This window comes from Rhineura floridana, chromosome 3 (assembly GCF_030035675.1).
Source record: "Rhineura floridana isolate rRhiFlo1 chromosome 3, rRhiFlo1.hap2, whole genome shotgun sequence".
NCBI lineage: Eukaryota > Metazoa > Chordata > Lepidosauria > Squamata > Rhineuridae > Rhineura > Rhineura floridana.
Genome location: NC_084482.1, coordinates 10,666,447 through 10,687,539, shown reverse-complemented (window position 1 = coordinate 10,687,539; position 21,093 = coordinate 10,666,447). Strand labels below are relative to the sequence as shown.

At 46.5% G+C, this 21,093-nt stretch overlaps 1 protein-coding gene across 2 annotated transcripts in view; it reads right to left on the bottom strand.

Moving 5' to 3' along the window:
* The window catches only part of NDUFB11 (NADH:ubiquinone oxidoreductase subunit B11), a 59,459-nt gene that overhangs the window by 3,203 nt on the left and 35,163 nt on the right, over positions 1–21,093 (bottom strand). The window contains exons 2-3 of one of the 2 annotated variants that reach the window (XM_061614419.1): positions 12,581–12,711; positions 783–847 (exon numbers count right to left, since the gene is read on the bottom strand). In XM_061614419.1, the coding sequence (XP_061470403.1) occupies positions 783–847; positions 12,581–12,711 (196 nt within the window). The remainder of the gene's footprint in view (positions 1–782; positions 848–12,580; positions 12,712–21,093) is intronic. The other variant, XM_061614418.1, reaches the window with a different exon arrangement.

Below are 21,093 nucleotides of genomic sequence, written 5' to 3'. Positions count from 1 at the left end.
CCCAAACTCACCAGCAAGGAAGTTTTACATACTGGAGTGGAATAAGTTCTCCAAACACTGGCACACATTTCTGCCAATGTGTATTCTTGAGGCACAGAAATTGCCCCAAGGGACTCCCAAAACAGGGAAGAGGCAAGGTTTCAAGGAAACCAGTGAAGAAGAAGGGGCTGTGAGCAGTTTTATAAAATACATCAGAAGGACAGAGATGATTCTGGGCTTTTTTTTTAGGGGGGACATATTTCAAAAATCTGGTTTTAGTGTTGCCATCACTGACTGATGACTCAAACAAAGTGCAGCAGCACAAACATGTCCTCTCTTTCAGAAGTCCCATCCAGAGCTTCTTTTGCTGCAAGCATTTAGAAAAGAAGTACCAGCTATGAGGACTGGATACCTGGTCTCCCCACTCTCTAAATTAAGACCACAGAATATCAGGACGTTGATCAGCATTTTGAGTATCCATTTTGAACTTCAGGCACCTGAAGGCAGTCATGGATACATACAGAACAAGCCACGTTCTTTGCATGCCTCTCCCCCTCCCTCCGATTCATGGGTATGTCAATTGCTACAGCTTCACAAGGACAGGCTGTGATGTCAAGAGTATCAAAGTAGTTTTTGGGGGGGAATGTAAGAATGGCAGGGGTAGACTCTCCACTCCCAGCAGAGGGCACTGGATAGGAACTTTTTGTTGTTACTGTTGCTGTTTTAGGAGGTGGACTCAGAAGCAGGCTTTACTGCAACATTAGTATTTCATACAAAACTGATAACATTGCACCATAAAGTACCTTCATCCATGTATTTGCTATCAGTCCCCTTTCCAGATGCTATACTGCTCCTATGAGATAATCCCCTACATGAGAGAACACAACCTGATCAGTCATCCGAAAGAGGCAGGAGGAGGGGAGGGAAGGTTGTCCTCTCACTCCCCTAGAAATGGCCACCCATGACCTGCAGCCTAGGCCATAAATGCCAGATATCAGCCTAAAACAAGTTTTAATTATTTCCCACTCTGCAACCACAGAGGATCTGCTTCATCAACTCATTAAGCAGAATATTAATGGGCTGGCAGTGGCAGCAGACTTCCATCTGAAGCTCTCTGGCTGATAAATGGGACTGCAGCAGCTCCACTGAGAAAGGGGCCAGACTTAAGAGGAGCCAGGAAGGTGAGCTGCGTGTGCAGGTGTCAATGGAGGAGGCAAGAGCTTCTCCCCCCCTCCTGGAAAGAATCAGAAGTGGAGGCAGGGAGATATCTCTCTGTTTGTGTCTGTGTAAGGGAAGAAATGTCTTTACAGGAAGAAGGGTCTGAAGAAAAGAAGGTACAGAAATGGGAGCAACAGCCTCATGAGATTCCCCTTGGGTTTTTATGTCAGCATGGTGCTGCCTTGGTCATTGGTGTTTAGTGCTTGATTGTCTCCTGCGATTGTCAAGCTGTTTTATTTGTTCATCATTCCAAGAATGTTGTCATGGAGCAATGCATAAATGTAATAAAAGAGAAATAGTAAGTGACCAGGCCCGGCCTTTAAAAAGAAAAAAAAAAGGTAAAAAAGGAAGAACAAGAGGCAATCTAGACCTTTAGTTTGGCAACCAACTAAAAACAATATGGACCTTACCTCCTTACTGTCACCTGCCTAACTGGTGGCAGTGTATAGTGTCTGTATGAGCACCAAAGTAATGCATTAAAAATGTATTCAGTACACATGATCAGCACTAAATCAGAACCAGGAGGCAGACGGAGTCTGGGAAAACACACAACACAGGAGCAAAAAAGGTATCGCCCAATGAGATGAGATCCAGGAAAACAGCCGAGTGGCCAGAATGATGTACCAACAGAGTTGGGGGGAACTGGGCTTCCAAATCCCAAGGTTAGCCATGGACATAACTGGGAAGGCCTTGAGCCGGTCAACACTCAGCCTCAGTTCCCCATCTGTAAAATGGGGAGAGTAGCTTGCCTCTCATGGGCCATCTATGAGGACAAAGCAGTATGTTTTGTGACCTTTGTGCTAAGAATGCAATTATAAATAAGGATATCAAAAGAGCAAGGAGGCTCATTACAATATATATTCATCTTTCTCCTCTCCCCATCCCCTCCCCTGCCCAAATGCTGCCAAGCTCAATTCCCCAAACTCCCCCCCTCCCCAAGTCTGGCAACCAGAGGCTTTTGTTGCCGTGGCAGAGTTCGTTACAGGCTCCCTGAAGACCTCGTTAATGAGACCCCCATCAATTAGAGACGAGTTATGTCTGGCGATCAGGCGCCTTCCCAGAACACCAGAGACAGATAGCCTCGCACCACTGAAAGTCAAGACACCACAGGCAGGGAAGTGGACCCCAGCCTCTCTCTCTCTGTGAAAGGGGGGGGGGCAGCAAGCCAGGCTATTGGGTCCACCTATCCCAGCATTCTCACAGCCAACAGAACTAGATGCTTTCGGAGAATCAGAGACCATGACAGATTTTTGGCTGTTACCCTAAGGAGTTTATGGACACATTACAAGAGAGACTTTTCGCGTCTTTGGCCACTGAGATAACACAAAGAAACTGTGCCCAGTACTCCGGCTGCAAAAACGGGGCAAAAGAGTGTCATCCCTGCAGTCAGTCTTTTTCACAGACATCAGTGCCCACAAGAAAGGATCCTTCATGTCTGTGAATGGCTACATAGTCCTAGCGTAGTACTTTGTCCCATTTCATTATCCCTGCAATTACCAAGAATGCCATCCTTTAGAGTTTTTTTTAAGAAGGCTTCTAGTCCCCATTGTGGCAGGGTACAGAAGCCAGTATTTTCTTAGAAGTGTCCAAGGCCACGGGGTATCTGGAGAGGAACTCTCCCAATGCCTCTGATTGCTCACCCCCCCAAAAAAACCATCATTTGCCTTTCGCTTCAACTATTGCATGCTCCAGAGTTAGGGCAGTGTACCTAGTATGGGTAGCAGCCAATTCTGACAGCACTTAACAGTCTGTGCCTAGTATATAGGAATTTGACAGAATACATGTGCAATGTGCTCAACACTACATCAGATTTACACTGCTTGCTAAGTCTGTCTCTTTCTGTGGCAGGTGTCTGGGTTCTGACTTGCAGCAGTAGCTGAGTGTGGAGTAACACGCAGGCAAATATAGGATTTGTGACATGTACAGTAGTGGTGGGAGCAACTGTATTTTACGTGGAAGCAGAAGCTGCAGGCAAAGGGTGGGTGCTTAACTTCCCCCTCCCTTCCGCTTGTCACTTTTCCCTCTGGAGCTCCCTCTCCTGCGCTGCTTTTCTCAACTTGATGAGCAGATCACATCTCGGTGCTGGTGGGGAAGCCACTTGGGCAGCAGAGAAAGAAGAAGGGGAAGAACGAAACATTTCCACCCACTTTGGGAGATGAGAGTCCAGCAACAGCAGGAGGGCCACAGTTTCCCCATTCCCATCTGTAACCATATACACATGAGACGGCACAAGTACTCAAAATGTTGAATTCTGCACCCACTTCTAATTTCTGTAATTCTGTAGTAAAAACTGTGGGATATGCCCCTGACCACAGATGCCTGTTCATTGCTCTCACACACATTGTCACCTATAGCCTTGCAGGCAATATGCCCTCTCAGCCCCCAGTTCAACTATGTCTGTTTACCCAGCACAAGCTCCCATTCCTTAGAACATAAACCCTAAGTGAGGTTCAGAAGAGCTGGAAGGGGCCGAGGAGACAACAACCTGGAAGCCAGACTCTAGCCTTAGCTTCAAGAGGAACTCATTGTCTAGGAGATGAGAGGAAGAGAGCCAGGCACCAGGACTCCTGGGTTCCTTTCTCAACTCAAAAGCTGGGGGCAAAGCTTTGCTCATTAGTGATGCTCCTCTGCAGGGTCTGTTGCAGAGCAAGAATGGATGGGAGCAGGAGCTGCGCAAGCCGTTCCTGATCAGAAGATTCAATGTGCGTCAGCAGCGGAGAGCCAGGCTGTAACCTGCTCCTCCTTGCCAGCCAAAACAGCACGGTTTCCGGCTCTGGGCCTCGCTCTATCTATATCCCATAAGCTAAATATACATACGCACACTTAGCACCAGCTGGTGCACTCCCCAAAATAACTCCTTACAGCTCTTGAACTGCAGTGAATTTCCACAACTTGTCCCCTAAATAGCCTACCTTGTTTGAAAACAACCTTTTATAAACACTAGGGACAGGACCAGGCTGCATTTCGGAGGGGAAACTGGAAAGGTGGGGGGGGATTGAGAAGAGAAAGAGAGAAGAGATATGTGGTGGGGGCTCTTGCACAGTGTATTGTTACATGCTTTAGAGCAGGAGTGGGGAAGCCGTGGCTCTTCAGATGTTGACTCCAGCTCCCGTTAGTCCGAGTCAGCATGGCCCATGGTCAGGGATGAAGGGAGCGGTGACCCAGCACATCAGGAGGGCCCACAGGCTCCCCATCCTTGCTTTAGAGGTGCCGAGAGAAGAGGACTTGTAGTGGGTATTGGACCACCAACCTACTGTCATTTAGGCACAGCTTGGTGCTCTAACCAGATTGGTGAGGTGTCTCTCTCTAGTTTTTCAGCCCCGCTTTTCCCTATGTACATGGCTGCATGTATCCCCAGAAGCTCACTTTGAGTCACAAGGAAGTAGAGCCCATTATTCATGCTCATCTGGGATCTGGAGAAATGCAGCTTCCCTAAAAGAAAAGAACAAAACGATTTTTCTAGCCCTCATTATTGCAAAGAAAACATTTGAAGTGCACAGAAGGTATCCGAGTAAAGGATGGGAAAAGCTTCAACAGGCTGAGGGCCGATTCCTCTCATTATGCTGTCCGCCCAACCCAGCCATATAGCTCCACTTTCTATACCTTCCCTCCCCTCCTTCAAAAAACAAATTTGAGCTGAAAATCTGTATCAGAAAGCAGAAGAAATCATGAAAAGCTTATGTTTGTAAAAGTATCATTTTAAAATTCTTATTAGAGGGTCTGCGTCTTCAAGATGTAGAGTTTGATTTTGGGGTGGTTTGGGTTTAGCAGATGCTATGCTTTTGGTTAAGAGATTAGGAGTGGACTGCAGGACTGTGTGCTTTCTCCCCTCCAGCCCTATTCAGGTGTTACATCTGCACCAGTTAGCCACAGTTAAATAGGTGCCCTCTTATTCACTTGTCTAATCCTAGTTAGCATTAATAGCGGTTAATACTGATGCCAATGTAACACTTCACCGTGGTTAAAAGGTAAACTGGAGGGATTTGCACCAGGGAAGGGAGAAAGCACACAATCCGGCAGTCTGTTCCTTTTCTCTTAACTACGGCTGAGAGATTAGGAACATGCCATCTGTATCAGTTTACCTGCCAGTATATGAGCTGTCAGGTACCTAAAAATCTTAACATAAGAAGAGCACTGCAGGATCAGGCCAAAAGGCCTGTCTAGTCCAGTTTCCTGTTCTCACAGTGGCCAATCAGATACCTATGCGAAGCCCATAAGCAAGGCGTGGAAATAGCAATCTCCTGTGGTTGTTGTCCCCCAGCACCTGGTATTTAGAGTCACACTGCCTCTGATCCTGGACGCTGTATACAGCAATCATGACTAGCCGCCATTGACAGCCTTATCCTCCATGAATTTGTGGGGCCCCCACCCATCTGTCCATCGCTGTGACATCAGGTGAGCAATTTTTCCTCTGTAGCGTGGCATGCTATGCTACAAAAGAAAAGCCAACTCAAGCAAGGCTTGAAGTTACCACCTATCAGTTGATAGGCCGTGACTCCAAGCCTGCTTTCTGCAGGGATTGGGCTGCGTTCACCACGGGAAACTCGGTGAAGCAGCTGGTCGAGTGGACTCAGATTTACTGCCTATGATAGGTGGTGACTTCCAAGCCCTCTGGAGTTTGCCTCGCCTTGCTTTGGGCAGGGGTCAGCTGCACTCCCAGGTTCCCCACGGGGAACTCAGTAGTGCAGCTGAGCCCAGCAAGCTTACTTGCTTCTGCCACCAATCAGCTGTCAGGAGGTGACAGTAAGCCTCTCTTGCCAATGCACAATTGCGAGTGCTCTTTAAGGCACTGTTCTTCAACCTTGGGTCCCCAGATGTTTTTGGACTACAACTGCCATCATTGCCAGACAGCATGGTGAATGGTCAGGGATGATGGGAGTTATAGTCTACCGACATCTGGGAACCCTAGGTTGAAGAACACTGCTTTAAGGTTTCCGACTGTGCACCGGCACCCATGTCTCTACCTACCACATATGATATCACACATGGCGTCAGGTGTAGGGCGGGTCGGTGTGATTTGGGGAAATTGCCTCACAGACCAAACTGGAAGCTGTGTTGGGCCTAATTGGACCCACAGGCTAGATGCCCAACTCCATGCTATCTATATACAGGATGCAAGCATCAAGACAAGTTGCTTGCTAAGGAGAGGATATAGCCATCCTCTAAAAGGATGAGGCAACACACAGTTCCAAGCAAGCCATCTCCCTTTGACTCCTCTAAGTGGCACTCAGAAAGCTGCCTTGTGACTTTGGCCTGTCTAACTCTCTATTGTCCACTACATGAATGGCAGTGGCTCTCCAGGGTTTCAGGTAGGAGTATTTCCCAGCCCCACCTGGAGATGCTGGGTAGTAAACCTTTGGACCTCTTGCATGCAAAGCAGATGCTCTACTACGAAGCTACAGTGAGACGTTTACCATCCTGTAGCCCACCAACTAAGCTTAAGTAAACTATTCAAAAGAAGAGGCCTTGATACCTAATTCAAGAGGTGGGGAATCTTTTTCAGCCCAAAGGCTGCATTCTCTTCTGGGCAACCTTCCAAGAGCCCCACGTCAGTGATAGGCGAGGCCAGAGGCAGAAGAGGGCAAAGCAAAAAATATAAGTTTTACCTTTATGAGACAGACTAGTTTCTACACGCACTTACACACCCCTCTCTATCCTACATCCAGAAGAGCATGAGCCATTCAGCTCACGGGCACATTCCCGCCAGGCAAAAACACCCCGGGTTGGGCAGAAATCTAGGGCCACAATGAAGGGCCTGGCCTGGGGAGGAGGGGTGTGCCCAGTTCAGAGGGGCAGATAGCAAGGCCTGCGGTTCTCCAGCCATACCTCTTTCCTCTCAAACACTCACTTTCATAGCAAGTCATTCTCACATTTTTAAATTATATTTCCTCAGTTCTCTGCTTACCATTCATCTGGCTGGTTTCTGCCAAGAGCTTATGTCATGAGCCCTTCTATTTAATTCCAAACTATTAGTTGCTCTGAACTCTCAGGATAGGACATGATATAAATAATCTAAGAAACCAAGAACAATCACTACCTATTGGCTCAGGTTGCTGCCCTTAAGGTCACTTGATCCAGATTGTTCTCAGGCACGTACAAATGCAGCAAGGGCACTGTTGATGCTGTTCCACTCCATTCAGAACATGCAGCCAATTAGTAGGAATGCTCCATCCTCACACCACCACCCTATCCCTACCCTAATGCCTGCGGAATGACCTCCTCTGGAACTGCTGCGTTTTGGAAGAGGGGTGTGGGTAAAAATAATGCTCTGTATGGTCTTAGGGGCAAGAGCTTTTCCAGCTGGGAAGATTTGTAGAATGAGGTTTATTCACTGGTGCATTACTTTGTGGACATTGACCTGGAAGTTGGAAAATATTTTTAAGAAGTGGTATAGGACAATAATTGCAACTAACAGGCAATAGCTAGGTTTAGTGAAACTTGGTTTTCCCAATCCCCCCCCCCCCAATCTTCAAATGAAAGCATTGCCTATGTTATGAATTCTTTGCCATGGAAATGGACGGTGAATCATCTTCCGAACCTGCTCAAGTTTCTAGCCTTCCTGGTTACTGAGGAAAAGCTGGAGAAACAGCTTCTGGTCCAGGAAGTCTAGGAGGGGCATGTAGTTGGGGGATGGGGAGGGAATAGTAAAGATCCCAATCCATCTCCATAGAGTCCTACATGGCCCATCACTGCTTTACTATTTAGGATCCTAAGGGGGACGGAAAAGTCAGGTTTCCCACCCTGCTGCCCTCTCAAAATTGTAGCTGCTAATATGGGGGGGAGGAACAGCCCCAATTCCTAGTGGTTGGGGTAAATTAGTTGCCTCCTCATCCAGGAAGCCAACCTGTCTACTTTCATAACCTTCCTGCTGCTGGGAGGTGAGATCTACCTGCTTCAGCAGGCCTGCTCTCTGACTTCTGTTGCTCTTTCTCACTGGGTAGACTTGGTGCCAGCTCATCTCCACATGGGCACTTGGAAGTAGAAATTCAAGCTGTGGCTGCAGAGGAAGAATGAGGAGTGCACCTAGAGTTTGTGCCTTTCCCTGTTCCGTGCCTGACATCATATGGTGTCAGGTGATGGACAAATGGGTCTGGCTTGTCCCAAACAGAAAGACCTGGTGGACCTCATCAGGCCACAGCCTGGAGGTTCTCCACCAATGCCATAAGGGAATACCCTGGCTTTCTAGAAGATAACAATGATGGAAGATTATAGTGCTTCTGCCTGTAGCCTTTTCCCATATTGTTTTATCTTGCAATGGGCTCCTTCCTTTTAAAGCCAAGGGAAGGTCCTCCACTCTATAAAACTGGCATTCTCATCATTTCTCTTCCCGTGCACTCTAACTTTCAGGTGGACTCTACTGTGGCTCCCTATGGAGTCATGGCCAGGGTGATAGAAGCCGAGGAGGAGCTCGCTTGCACCTTGGAATGGTTGTGATTAGAAGTCTGGCATCCAGAGGAGGGCATGAGGAATTTCACTCAGGGGCCCATGTGGGACGCAGGAGTCTTCACCTGATTTTGGGGTGCCAAAGTGTTGCCAGGCAGATTTAGCAGCAAAGAATTCTATATCCCCCCCCCCAGGAAGGAATAACACAACAACAAGAAGTGACAATGTACTGGATGAATCCACTGGTGTTCCAATTGGTTACACAACCATGCAATGGAACCATACACAAAGCAGGAGGATTAGAAGCCTCACAAATACCTTTCCAGCTAAAAGTGACAGCCTTCATCATGCTCAGCATCTTTGGAGACTGTGACTAGGTTGAAGCCGAGGCAGTGCCAGGAGCAATGCCGCATGGCAGGGATAGCTTCACCTACAGCTATTTCAGGGATGGAGCAAGAGGGCAGCTATGGGTACAGTGCAGAGCATGGATGACCCTCAGGCAGCAGATATGTACATCAAATGCAGCAAACTGGGTTTTAACCTGAAGCCATGATTCTTGCTCCTCGGTGGGTGGGAAGGAACTTGCTTTGACAGCCTCCTGTCAGTCACATCCACCTACATTTCCCAAGGATCTTAGACGTACCACAAGCAGTGGATTCAGGGCCTTTGATTATTTCCCTGTAATTGCCTCCATCTCTTTGCTAAACCTTTCCCCCTGATCTCCTCAAAGCATGATTTCTGCTTTACCATAAAGAAGGTACCAAAAACGGAGACTGCTCCAAAACACAGTTGCAAAGCAGACAGAGATGCACAGATGATGTATTGAATTGCAAAAATGTACACAATCCCAGTGCTTTTTGGGCTGAACAGCCTTTCTTCAGGGAAATATATTGAAATAAAATAAAATCCTCATTAAATTATATGAGGTTAGTCATATGCACATATCTAGAAGCACAAATATAATAATGCTTAATCTTGTATACAATTCTAAAAACACTGCTTCTTGAAGAAGGGCTTCTAAAAAAACATTCTCAGCAAGATGACTTAAAAATGCTGAAATGGTTAGTGCAATAGCAATAGAAAGACTGAGAAAGCACAAGAACAACCATGCCTCATGAGAGAGAGAGAGAGAGAGAGAGAGAGAGAGAGCACTCTTTCCACGTATATTGAAACCTCCCTCTCCAAGGGGATTTTGAACTCAGTTTCACAGATAAGCAGGTGACACCAGCTCTGTTTCTGTTATAACTGAACCAGGTGTGGCCCTCCAGATCAAAGCCTGGACACAACGTTGGGCTGGATGAGGGCCAACAAACTGAAACTAAATTATGACAGGATGGAGGCCCTGTGGGAAGGTGGCTCCTCAGTCTAGGAATCAGTCAGTCCCCATGTTCCAGAAGGGGTTCTACTCCCCTTTAAAGAACAGGTGCACAGACTGGGGGTGCTCACTGAACCAACATTGCCACTAGAGGTCCAAGTGGCTCCAGTGGCTAGGAGCGCCTTTTTCTATCTTCAGCTAGTGTGCCAGCTATGACAGTTCCCGGCCAGGGACAGCTTTACCATAGTGATCTATGTGTTGGTAACCTCAAGAATGAACTACTATAATGCACTGTACATGGGGCTGCCCTTAAGTTTGGTTCGAAAGTGGAAGCTTTTTTTACATTTTTAAAAAAAAAAATTAATTTAGAAAAAAGAAAAACAGAGAGAGGAAAAATAAAGGGTGACAGAAATCCCTCCCATCAGCTCACATTAAGAATACAGTAACCATCAATGCATCCATCTTAATTTAAACATATAAATCAGTATAAGCCACCCTAATGTCCACATAGGTATCCCCATGAAGCTGATGTTGATAAGAAGTGTGTTCAAATGTAGCCAAGGCAGCGAGGTCCTCAGACCATTGTGTAATAAACAGTGGGTGTTTATCCCTCCAGGCTCAAAGTATAAACGGTGACAATAAAGACTTGCAAAAGCCACTTTTGTTATTCTGCTGTTAATCCTCACACTACAGGAATATAATTTAAGAGTACATGAACATCTGCATATATCAACGATTTCACCAGTACAATATTGATATGGGCAATAAGTTGACCAAAAGGAGGTTATCATTGGACATGCCCACATCACATGTCTCAGTGAGGCATTTCCAGCATTACACCTCAAGCATCTACCTTCTTGTAAAGACATGGAGTCCAATATACCTAAAACATTAATATAAATAAAAGTAATGTTTCGCAAGTTGCAGCTTGTATAAAATGCAGCAGGTAGACTGCTAAATGGAGCAGTCTACCATGATCACATAACACCATTGCTCAAAGAACAGCACTGGCTGCCAATTTGCTACCAGACCAAGTTTAAGGTTTTGTTGTTGATTTATAAAGCCCTAACAATATGGAACATGGTTAACTGCAAGATCTTCTGGTTGGTTTGGCCATAGCTTGCCGAAGGACATCTAGTTGCAATGAGGGGGAGGACTGGAAGCATCTCTTACCTGAAATAAGGCAAGCACCAACTCTGCATTTTTGGCACTTCCTGAAAATGCATTTCAACACCCTAGCTTTTATGGGTTACCAATAGCAAGCCTTGAGAGATTATCTGGCTACTGTTATTATTTCTATTTATTCCAGAGGTGGAGAACTTGTGGTCCTCCAGATGTTGTTGGACTCCACCTCCATCAGTCCCAGGCAGCATGGCCAATGGTCAGGGATGATGGGAGTTGTAGTCCAGCAACATTTGTAGGACCAAAGGTTCCCCACCCTTGAATTATTATACGCTTTTACACCTTGTTTTAATGCATTGTTTTCTTAAGTTGTGTTTCACTGTTATAAACTACTTCGTATGAAGGACAATATAATTTTTTTAATAAATAAATAAAGTGTGCACAACTAATCTACTCTAATATTTTAATGAAGATCTTATTATTCTCTCAGAGATATTTTCCTAGTGAAGGGCTACACAGTCCCACATGTGATGCAAAAGACACTCTTGTGGTTCAATAAATCTTTGGTGCACCTCTAACAGTCTGCTTTGCACCACTAAAGACTACATGTGTGCACCCTGCCATGTATTCCAAGGTTGTAAAAAGAGGATTCACATTTTTCAAGGTTTGTGTGGCAGAATATTGTTAACCGCTATGCCTCTTTTTCTCCCTGGGCTACTGGACTTGCAGTGTGCGCATTCCCCCCCTAGAAAGAAAGAGGGTGCACTATATTGGAAGCTCTTCATGGCTAAGGTAATTGCCTGTGATTTGGTGCTTACACATGTACAAGTAAGGGGTGGCATTCACCTTCCACATCCTGTCAGTGGAAGAATTTCTGCTTGTGCTATGAGACTTTGCCCCTCTTTCCCCCCATGTGCCCCCATGCCCCCCAGAGGGTTTGGGGAACCCCTAGAACAGATTTGGGAGGTGCAGGGGGAGGAGAGGTGGAGAATGTCCCATTGTGTAAGGAGAAATCTTTGTGCTGACCGAACAAGAGAGGCAGCACTATGTTGAATTTCACCCAAGGTTTAGAAGGAAGCAAAGTTTGTTTATACAGAGGACACAAGAAGGAATGGTACTCCTTTCCAGGTCCCAGGTGAGTTTATGCGCTGGCACCTCTTCTCTAAGGAATTCTATGTGCTGAGAGAAGATTCTTACAGGCTTATTCCTTCCCTCTACAGAAGGCACTTGAATTATTAGGAATGGAATAATTTGGCCAAAACTGAAACCAGAGGCCAGAAGAAGTTTGAAAATGGGGGAGGGGGGGAACAAGGCGTCGATCACTGCATGAGGAAGGGGATGGGAGTAAGAGATTGGGAGATACAGGCTATGAAATAGTAGCAAGCAGTGAAAAGAGTTATGGGGAAGTTACAGTTACAGGTTGGAAGCACAGGACTTGCTGTGCTGGTGAAGAAACCATCCTACCAACCCCAACATTTCTGGACCAAAGAGTTCCTGTGTGAGGGATGGATGGCCTGCAAGGTAGAGCACAACTGGAAATGAGGTTTCACAAATGGATCTTACCCATGGTCAGGCAGATAGTGCAGGAAGGTGGAGCCCAATATAATGGTAATGGATACGCCAAAAAAGAAAGCAAGGCGCATATTCCAGAGATCAACGACAGGATCTGCATCAAAGCCATGATAATCTGGATTCTGGAAGGGAAAAATGCAAAACTGAGTCAGCCAGCAAGCGTGGAAGAAATAGGTATTGTACACTAGCATTAAGGCTCTGTGGCTTTGATTCGCTCACATTCAGCTCTGCACATCATCTTATTCTACATCCTGCCCCAAAACTTCTGAGCAACAGAAGCAGCTACTGTGCTATGCCAACAAATTCAATCCAACAAATTATTGTTTTAAATAAATAAAACAGGATTTATTTATGTATGGCATTTGCTGCCCTATAAAAATTACATTTACTACTACTACTACCACTATTATATCTTTATTTGTCCTTTTTACACCTGTCTCAAAATTGCTTACATAATAAAATTATAAATAAAAACATGAAAACCAAATATAAACAACAATAAAACAAGTAATAATACATAGAACAAAAATGATAACAGATTCTATTTTTCTTTGGAACCAGCAATCATTTCCCATCAAAGCCATGTCATTTCCATCCTTACGGCAAGGCTTGTCTTTATGTCATTTCTGCTGTATTCAACTCCAGTTGTTCATCTGCCTCCATTCGCAACACAGATGGTGGCAGTCATCTCCTTGCCTTGCTATACATCAGTTTAAGAAGACAGTGCTCTCTGAGAGAGGCCAGGCACAAAACCTTCAAATTCACAGCAGGGCAAGAGGTTAAGAAGTAAAGCATGGAGGCGTCTGGACAGGTGGGTGTGGAAAATTCCATCTCTCCTTCTCACACTCTGGTTATTTCAACTATGTTTGATACTGAGAAGGAAGGGGGTGTGTATGTACTTCAAGGAAATTTTTTGGCCGCCAGAGTACGTACAAATCTGAACTCTCATTTCAAAAACATGCAGGTAGCAATTTTGTTAGGCACGCAAAAAAATCTTGCATAGCTTTACTTTTTATTGAACATAATTAACAAACAAGAGCCCAAGAAGTGGTTTTGAACTAGAGGGTATGTAGATTGGAAAACGCTCCCCCCCCAGCCCCCCAAAAGTCTGACATTTTGGGGAAAATTAAAAGACATACAATACTTACTTTCTTACCAAACCTAAACTATTTTACTGCTTAAAATTATAAAATGTATTATTAATATTATTATTTATACCCTGCCTTTCGGCCAAAGGCCCTCAAGACAGCTTACAAAGAAGATGTACCATTTACAGTTTAGTTACCATATATAGTATTGTACTGTTCAGCATATTTATGAAATTTACAGAGAAAGCCTATACCTGTTTACTCAGAAGTAAGACCATTCTGTTTTGTGGTGCTTACTCCCAGGAAAATACATGAAGGATTGCAGCCTTATGGGTCATATCCAATGCTGCTGTTCTGCTAGAGCAGATCTTTCCTGGTAGCCTTCCTTCTCAAACCCCCAGTGACCTACGCATGCCCTCCCTCAAAAACTGCTTCAGAAGGTTGAAGGATCCTCTGGAGCAAATTTTGAAGGTGCATGGGGAGAGGAGAGATGAGAAAGAAGTCCATCTGTGAGTGGAATCCCACAAGTGCAGTGTTGGATACAACTGAAAGTATCAATGACTTACAGTGCAATCCTATACCTGTCTATTCAGAAGCAAGCCCCACTGAGTTCAATGAGGCTTATGCCCAGATAAATGTGCTACTCTACAGGATTGTACCTTTAGTTTTGGACAAGCAAAATGACAGCACATGCAGGATACTTGCTTCTAGTAACTCTAAATTAGATCCAGGATCTTCAGAAGAAGACAAGCAGCAATTCACAAGAAAACAAGGGCCCTGTATGATGGAGATGGCAGCATCGTAGGTGAAGAAATGCATCTTTGATGCAAGTGTTGTATATGTCTATAGTATACACAAGAATTATTCCCTAATAATTCCCTAATTATGTAATACTTACATAAAATCTTCATAATATGCATTTTGAACAAGTAAAACCTTGTCTTAATAAGCATATTTATTCCAAGAGCAAAAATTATTTCATAGGCTCCTTTTCCAGTATTCTTCCAAATTTCCAATTTTTCATTCGACAAAAATGACTTAACATCTGTATGTAGACGCAGCTTCTGTGTTCAGCAGTGGGCCTGGTCCCATGCCACATAAATTGCTGTATGGCATTGTCTCTCATCCTAGAGCCCTCCAGATGTTTTGGACTACAGCAGTTGTGCTGGCTGGGGCTGATTGCAGTTGTAATCCAAAACATCTGGAAGGCACCAGGTTGAGAAAGATTGTTCTATAGCACTTCTTAAGTCCCAAGCCATTCAGCAGAGCCTGGAAAAATGAAGAAGAGTCAACAATGCTGCCAATAACCTAAGCTGTGCAAGTGGAAAGAGGAGACAGTCACACTGATTTTTGTAAAATGCACTTATGGAGACAGAGGAGAGAGAGAGAGAGAGTGTTTGTGTGCGTACGTACGTGTGTAGCTAAGCATGTAATTCAACAGCTCTCTCCGCTAGGCCTGCGTGTTTGTGCATGCAGGTTGGAGTCTTTCACTGAAATGTCCCAGAGCAAGAATCCTTGTTCCCAAGTTGCTTGTTATGTGGCTGTCTCTAAACATCCAGGCAACAGTGAACCCTCCTCAGCTACCCAGACATGAACGCAGACATCTGCCCCCAACCCTTAGACTCAACTCAGTTTGTGTCTAGCCTGCCCTTCGAGCTACAAAGGGGTCAGGATCTGCCTGGCATCATTCACCCAAACAGAGGCACAGAACTCTTTTGGAGACACAGATGCCCCCCAGCAGCTTCTTCAGTACCAAAACAAGAGGAGGCCAACATTCTTCAGAGGGGAGAGGCAGACACAGCACTAAAGCTAGAGACAAGGCTATACAATGCTCCACTCAAAAGGCTCAGCATAGCAAAAGAGAACATTCTTCGGCCTTGCCAGGTTTGGAAGCCAGCAGCACAACCACGGCTTTATTTCAGGGAGAGAAGGTGCAGAGGCTCATGCCTTTCAAAAAGCATTCCCCCTGTGCTTCCTGGCCCCAGGTACGTGGAAGCCCACTGCTATGACACTGGGGAATGGAACAGTGCATGCTTAGAGGACTTCTTTTCCAATCAAACTAGATCCAATCTAGATTCCAATCAATGCTAGACAAAAACAGTTCTAACCTAGGCAGGACATTTTTGCAGGAGGGGAGTAACAACTCTAGATTTAGCACCTGGAATTTTCTGGTATTGGACTAAACTAACTGCTGAACTTTGACACTGAAAATGGATTCTGATGCTCAGCCCAGTTTACTAAGCCTTGAACATGATTTTAGGGAGCCAGGACAATTTAACGGTGCTTAAGATTCTGCTTTGCTCATCTGTAGTCCCTCCTCCAATGTAGCAGATGAGTTCATGTAGTTAAAAAAATGCATGTATTTATATAGCACATAATCTTGATAATCCTGTGGAGTAGGGGATTATTACCCCCATATTGTAAGAGAGAGAGACCCAGAACTACATGGCAGATTTGAACTAGGAAAATATGAGAAAGTTACTTCAAACCAGAGACCACACACCATTTCCAGTTTAGGAGAAGCTGTGCCTAGTTTTCAATGGAATTGAAAGGTGGCATATCCTATCCACCACCCAATCTGGCAAGGACCCACAGGAATGGGGAAACCTCCTGGCTGAGAGACATACTCATTTTGCTAGCAGATATTAGCATGGACTTGTACTTCCAGCCTATTGGGGCAGTTTGCGTTTTCCATGTCATGTCAACAGACTCTTTGTGCACTGAAATTTTGGGTTCAGTCTCCCCATCCCTACACACACCAAAATGGAAGGGGGGGGGAAGGAGAAGGCTTGCATGTAAGGACATTTCAGAGAGCTAAGAAAAACAGCAGAGTTGAGATCACATTAGGCTGTTGCTTGGATACCCCTTTTGCCCAGTTTCAGGCGATGGGGCTGTGACGGATGAAGTGCTGGGTAAGAGCAGTCTTCAAATGAGCAAATTCCCCAGCAGCACTCCAGGCTGCCTACACACATCCCAAATCCTTTTTATTGCTTCCTTGGAACCATATGGATGCAGATGGACATCCACAGATATGCCTGCCTATTGATCTACACTGAATTGCAGTGGTGGCAGGAAGACGTCGAGTTGGTCAGAGGACCAGCCTCAGCACCTAGAGCCTCCCTGCTCCATGCCACCACACTCTCCTCTCCCCCCCCCCCCTGCGCAGATAGGGCCTCCTTATTCCTTCGCCTACTTACTGGTTCAGGCTGAGTCACAGCAAGCGTCAAGAGAACAGGCGCCCCTCCTCTCTTTCACATCCAGGGAGCTATATTTGCAATGAATTCTCCCCCCCCCCGGTTTCAGTAGCAGAACTGGGACAATTCAATTTTTATTGGCTTGGGAGATACACAAGGAGAAAAGATTTGTGAGGGCACCTTTCTTGCCTGGTGGCGGGAAGGCAGGCAGGCAGCACTGCCTGGTCTGGATCAGCAGCCTTTCCAAACATCGTTTAGCATTGCCTATTCCTGCTCGGGCGGTAGAGTGGCACAATTGTGAGCCCTGCCACCTCTGTGTGTGCGCACATATGTGTGCTGATAAACAGCAGAGGTGGTTCACAGAACTATCATGCCACCCCATTCTGTGGAAGGCTAAAGACTGCAGGGGATTGTTGGTGGACCCAGTTCCCATAGGACATGCTGGCTGCTAACCCACTGATAAGACCTACTGATCTGCAAACGCTGCTCATTACATCACAGCCATGTGGGCTCTGGGTGCAGATAACACAGTGATGAAGGAAAGGCACACTGGACATGCTCAGAGGCAGCCAACGCTTCACATAACGCTTCACATAACGCTTCACATGCCACCCCATTCTGTGGAAGGCTAAAGACTGCAGGGGATTGTTGGTGGACCCAGTTCCCATAGGACATGCTGGCTGCTAACCCACTGATAAGACCTACTGATCTGCAAACGCTGCTCATTACATCACAGCCATGTGGGCTCTGGGTGCAGATAACACAGTGATGAAGGAAAGGCACACTGGACATGCTCAGAGGCAGCCAACGCTTCACATATTCTTAGGCCCCTAGAAATCATCTATAGCCCAAGATTAACAGCTGCAGCACTAGGGGACTGAAGAAGACCTGTCCTGGGAGTGAATATCTGGCATCTGGGTGCTTGCTACTAACTCCTTTGGGCTGCTGTCTGTCCAGACAGCTGAAATCCCTGGTAAGTGCTGCAAGGAGTGGGACCCCCTGCTTTGCCCTTGCTCCAGAGAGAGGCTGCAGTTAATCTTGCAGTGTCTTGCAACAGCTGCTGGCTGGGCCAGGAGGAATAAAAGCCCAGCTGCCCTTGGGTGGCGGGTCCGCCGCTGCCGGGGTTGCCACCGAAGGGGCGACACCAGGGAGTCCTGAGGGCGCTACCCCTTTCTATTATGTTTTCTTATTTTTCTAATGTGTTCTCTGTTAAACCATCTAGATGAGACTGGTGGTGGGGAGGGCGTCTGGTGCATGTGTAGTTCCTGCACAGGGTGGGAGCCTGTGCAGTGAATTGAATGATAGGAGAAAGTCGCCAGATGCCTTCAGAGTGAGAGTCTGTAACTGGCAGAAGGCTGGCCCTCCCTGGGTGTGAGACAGGAGGGGGAGTAGATGGGCCCTGTGTGAAAAAGTTTGAATGGGTGTGACTGTTCCCAATCCTCGCAGAGGGCTACTGGGATAATTTGCTCCGGCAGGCTTTGTTGGTGGGCTCATGTTGGGCCCATATTAGGTGTTTAGGAATACGAACATGGGTGATGCCACTCCAATTTCCGTGATTATGGGCAGAGGGAAATATAGCCATGGTTTCGGCCCAGTCTATCTGAAGGAGCGCCTCCAGAATCACCAATTATGCCGCCTGACAAGATCAGCCTCGCAAGACCTTCTCTCGGTCCCACCGGTTAAAACAGCTAGGCTGGTGCGGACCAGAGAGAGGGCATTCTCTGTTGTGGCCCCCACCCTCTGGAACTCCCTCCCTTTCGATCTCAGACATGCTCCTCCCTGATGGGTTTTCGCCAAGCCTTAAAAACCTGGCTATTCAGGCGGGCCTATGGGATTGGGGAGGATTAATTTTATAAGGTTTTAAATAGAAATTGGTTTTAAATTGATTATGATTGTGTTTGCTTGTATATTATATTGTGTATTATGTACTGCTCTCTATTATTGTAAGTCGCCTAGGGTGTCCACTAACCTGGACAGATAGGCGACCAACAAATAAAATTTATTATTATTATTATATTATTATTATGGGGATGTGGTGAATTACCACTGAAGGCGAAGGCAAGGTTATCTGCACCTTGTTCCTTGCTGCCACTCCTCTCATGGATGGGTTCCTCGTTGCTCATCTGCTGTGCCCACTGGCCTGTGTGTGTTGTTGTTTAACGCCAGATCGGTACACAATAAGACCACTCTCATTCATGACTTGATTGTGGATGAAGGTGCCAATTTGGTGTGCATTACCGAGACCTGGGTGGGTGAGCATGGAGGAGTTGATCTGACCCAACTTTGCCCACCTGGATATTCGGTGCAACACCAGCACAGGCTGCAGTGCAGGGACAGGGGAGAGGAGTTGCTGTGGTCTACAGAACTTCTCCACGACGACCATGGGGCTGTCTCAAATTGTTATTGGCTGAACACAAAGGGCAGGGCACACCCTCGACTTAGTTTTTGCTCCAGATGGAGGAAGGGGGGGTCTGAAGATGGGGGGGGTGGATGTCACCCCATTGTCATGGTCAGATCACGTTCTGGTGAAGTTTAGACTTATGGCTCCGATCCTTCCCTGCAGGGGTGGTGGAAAGATTAAGATGGTCTGCCCCTGGAACCTAATGGAATCCACAGGATTCCTGAATGCCCTGGGGGAGTTCCCAGTAGATAGAGCAGGTGACCCTGTTGAAGCCCTTGTCACGCTGTGGAACAGTGAGGTGCATCGGGTTCTTGACATGGTTGCCCCCGAGGACCCTCTCCGGCACTGTGGAGCCCGGCTTGCACCTTGGTATACCAGTGAGCTAAAGGCAATGAAACAGGCTGGACGACGGCTAGAGCGCAAGTGGCAAAAGACTTGCTGTGAATCGGGCACGAGTAAAACATCATAATCATGCCTACTGTGTGGCGGTGATGGCGGCGAAGAAGGCCCACTTCTCTGCCTCCATCGTATCCTCAAGTAGGCATCCAGTGGAGCTTTTCTCTATTGTCAGGGGTCTGTTGACATCATCTCCAGAAAATGGAGTCTTAGACCCTTCGGAGGCCCACTGTGAATTGTTTGCAAGGCACTTGGAGGGTAAAGTTGCTCGCCTCCATAGCAATCTTGATGCCCCATCCACATCTACTGTAGTCCCCAATGAGGTGTCCAGTGCAATGTCTGCTGCAACTTCTTGGGAAAGGTTTCAGTTGATGCGGCCTGATAATGTGGACAAGGTGCTTGCGATGATGCGGCCAGCAACGTGTCCTCTCGACCCTTGCCCTTCTTGGCTTATTAAAGCTTGCCGAGGGGGTCTGACTGAGTGGATCCAGGGTGTGGTCAATACATCATTGCGGGAGGGAGTAGTTCCGGCTGCCTTGAAAGAGTCGGTGATCCGACCACTCCTGAAAAAGCCCACCCTGGAACCACTGGTTTGTGACAACTACCAACCGGTGGCAAATACCCCCTTCTTAGGGAAGGTGATTGAGAGGGTTGTGGCGCAGCAACTGCAAGTACTCTTGGATGAAACAGATTATCTTGACCCGTTCCAGTCTGGGTTCAGGCCTGGTTATGGGACTGAAGCGGCCTTGGTCGCCCTGATGGATGACCTTTATCGGGAGAAGGACAGGGGGAGTGCGACCCTGTTGTTCTTACTTGATCTCTCAGCGGCTTTTGATACCATTGACCATAGTATCCTTCTGAGCCAACTTGGCGAGATGGGTATTGGAGGCACTGTTTTACAGTGGTTCCGATCCTATCTCCAGGGTTGCTTTCGGAGTATAGCATTGGGTGATTGTCTTTTGGCCCCCTGGCAGCTGTACTGTGGGGTGCTGCAGGGTACCATCTTGTCCTCCATGCTGTTTTACATCTATATCAGTGGTTCTCAAACTTTTTTGGTTCGCGGCGCACTGTAAAACATATAAAAAATTTCTGGCACACTTCGTGTACAAAATTAAAAATACATTAATATATTTAAACTATGAATAAAAATAACTTAATAATAATATACTTTCATAATATTCGCGGCACACCTAGCCACCTCTTGCGGCACACCAGTGTGCCCCAGCGCACCATTAGAGAATCACTGATCTATATGAAGTCCTTGGGAACAGTCATCAGGAGCTTCGGGGCGAGGTGTCAGCAGTATGCTGATGATATCCAGCTGTATTTCTCCATAACACCTGAATTGGGAGAGGCCGTGCAAGCCCTGGACTGCTGCCTGGACTCGGTGGTGGGCTGGATGAGGACCACTAAACTGAATCCTAG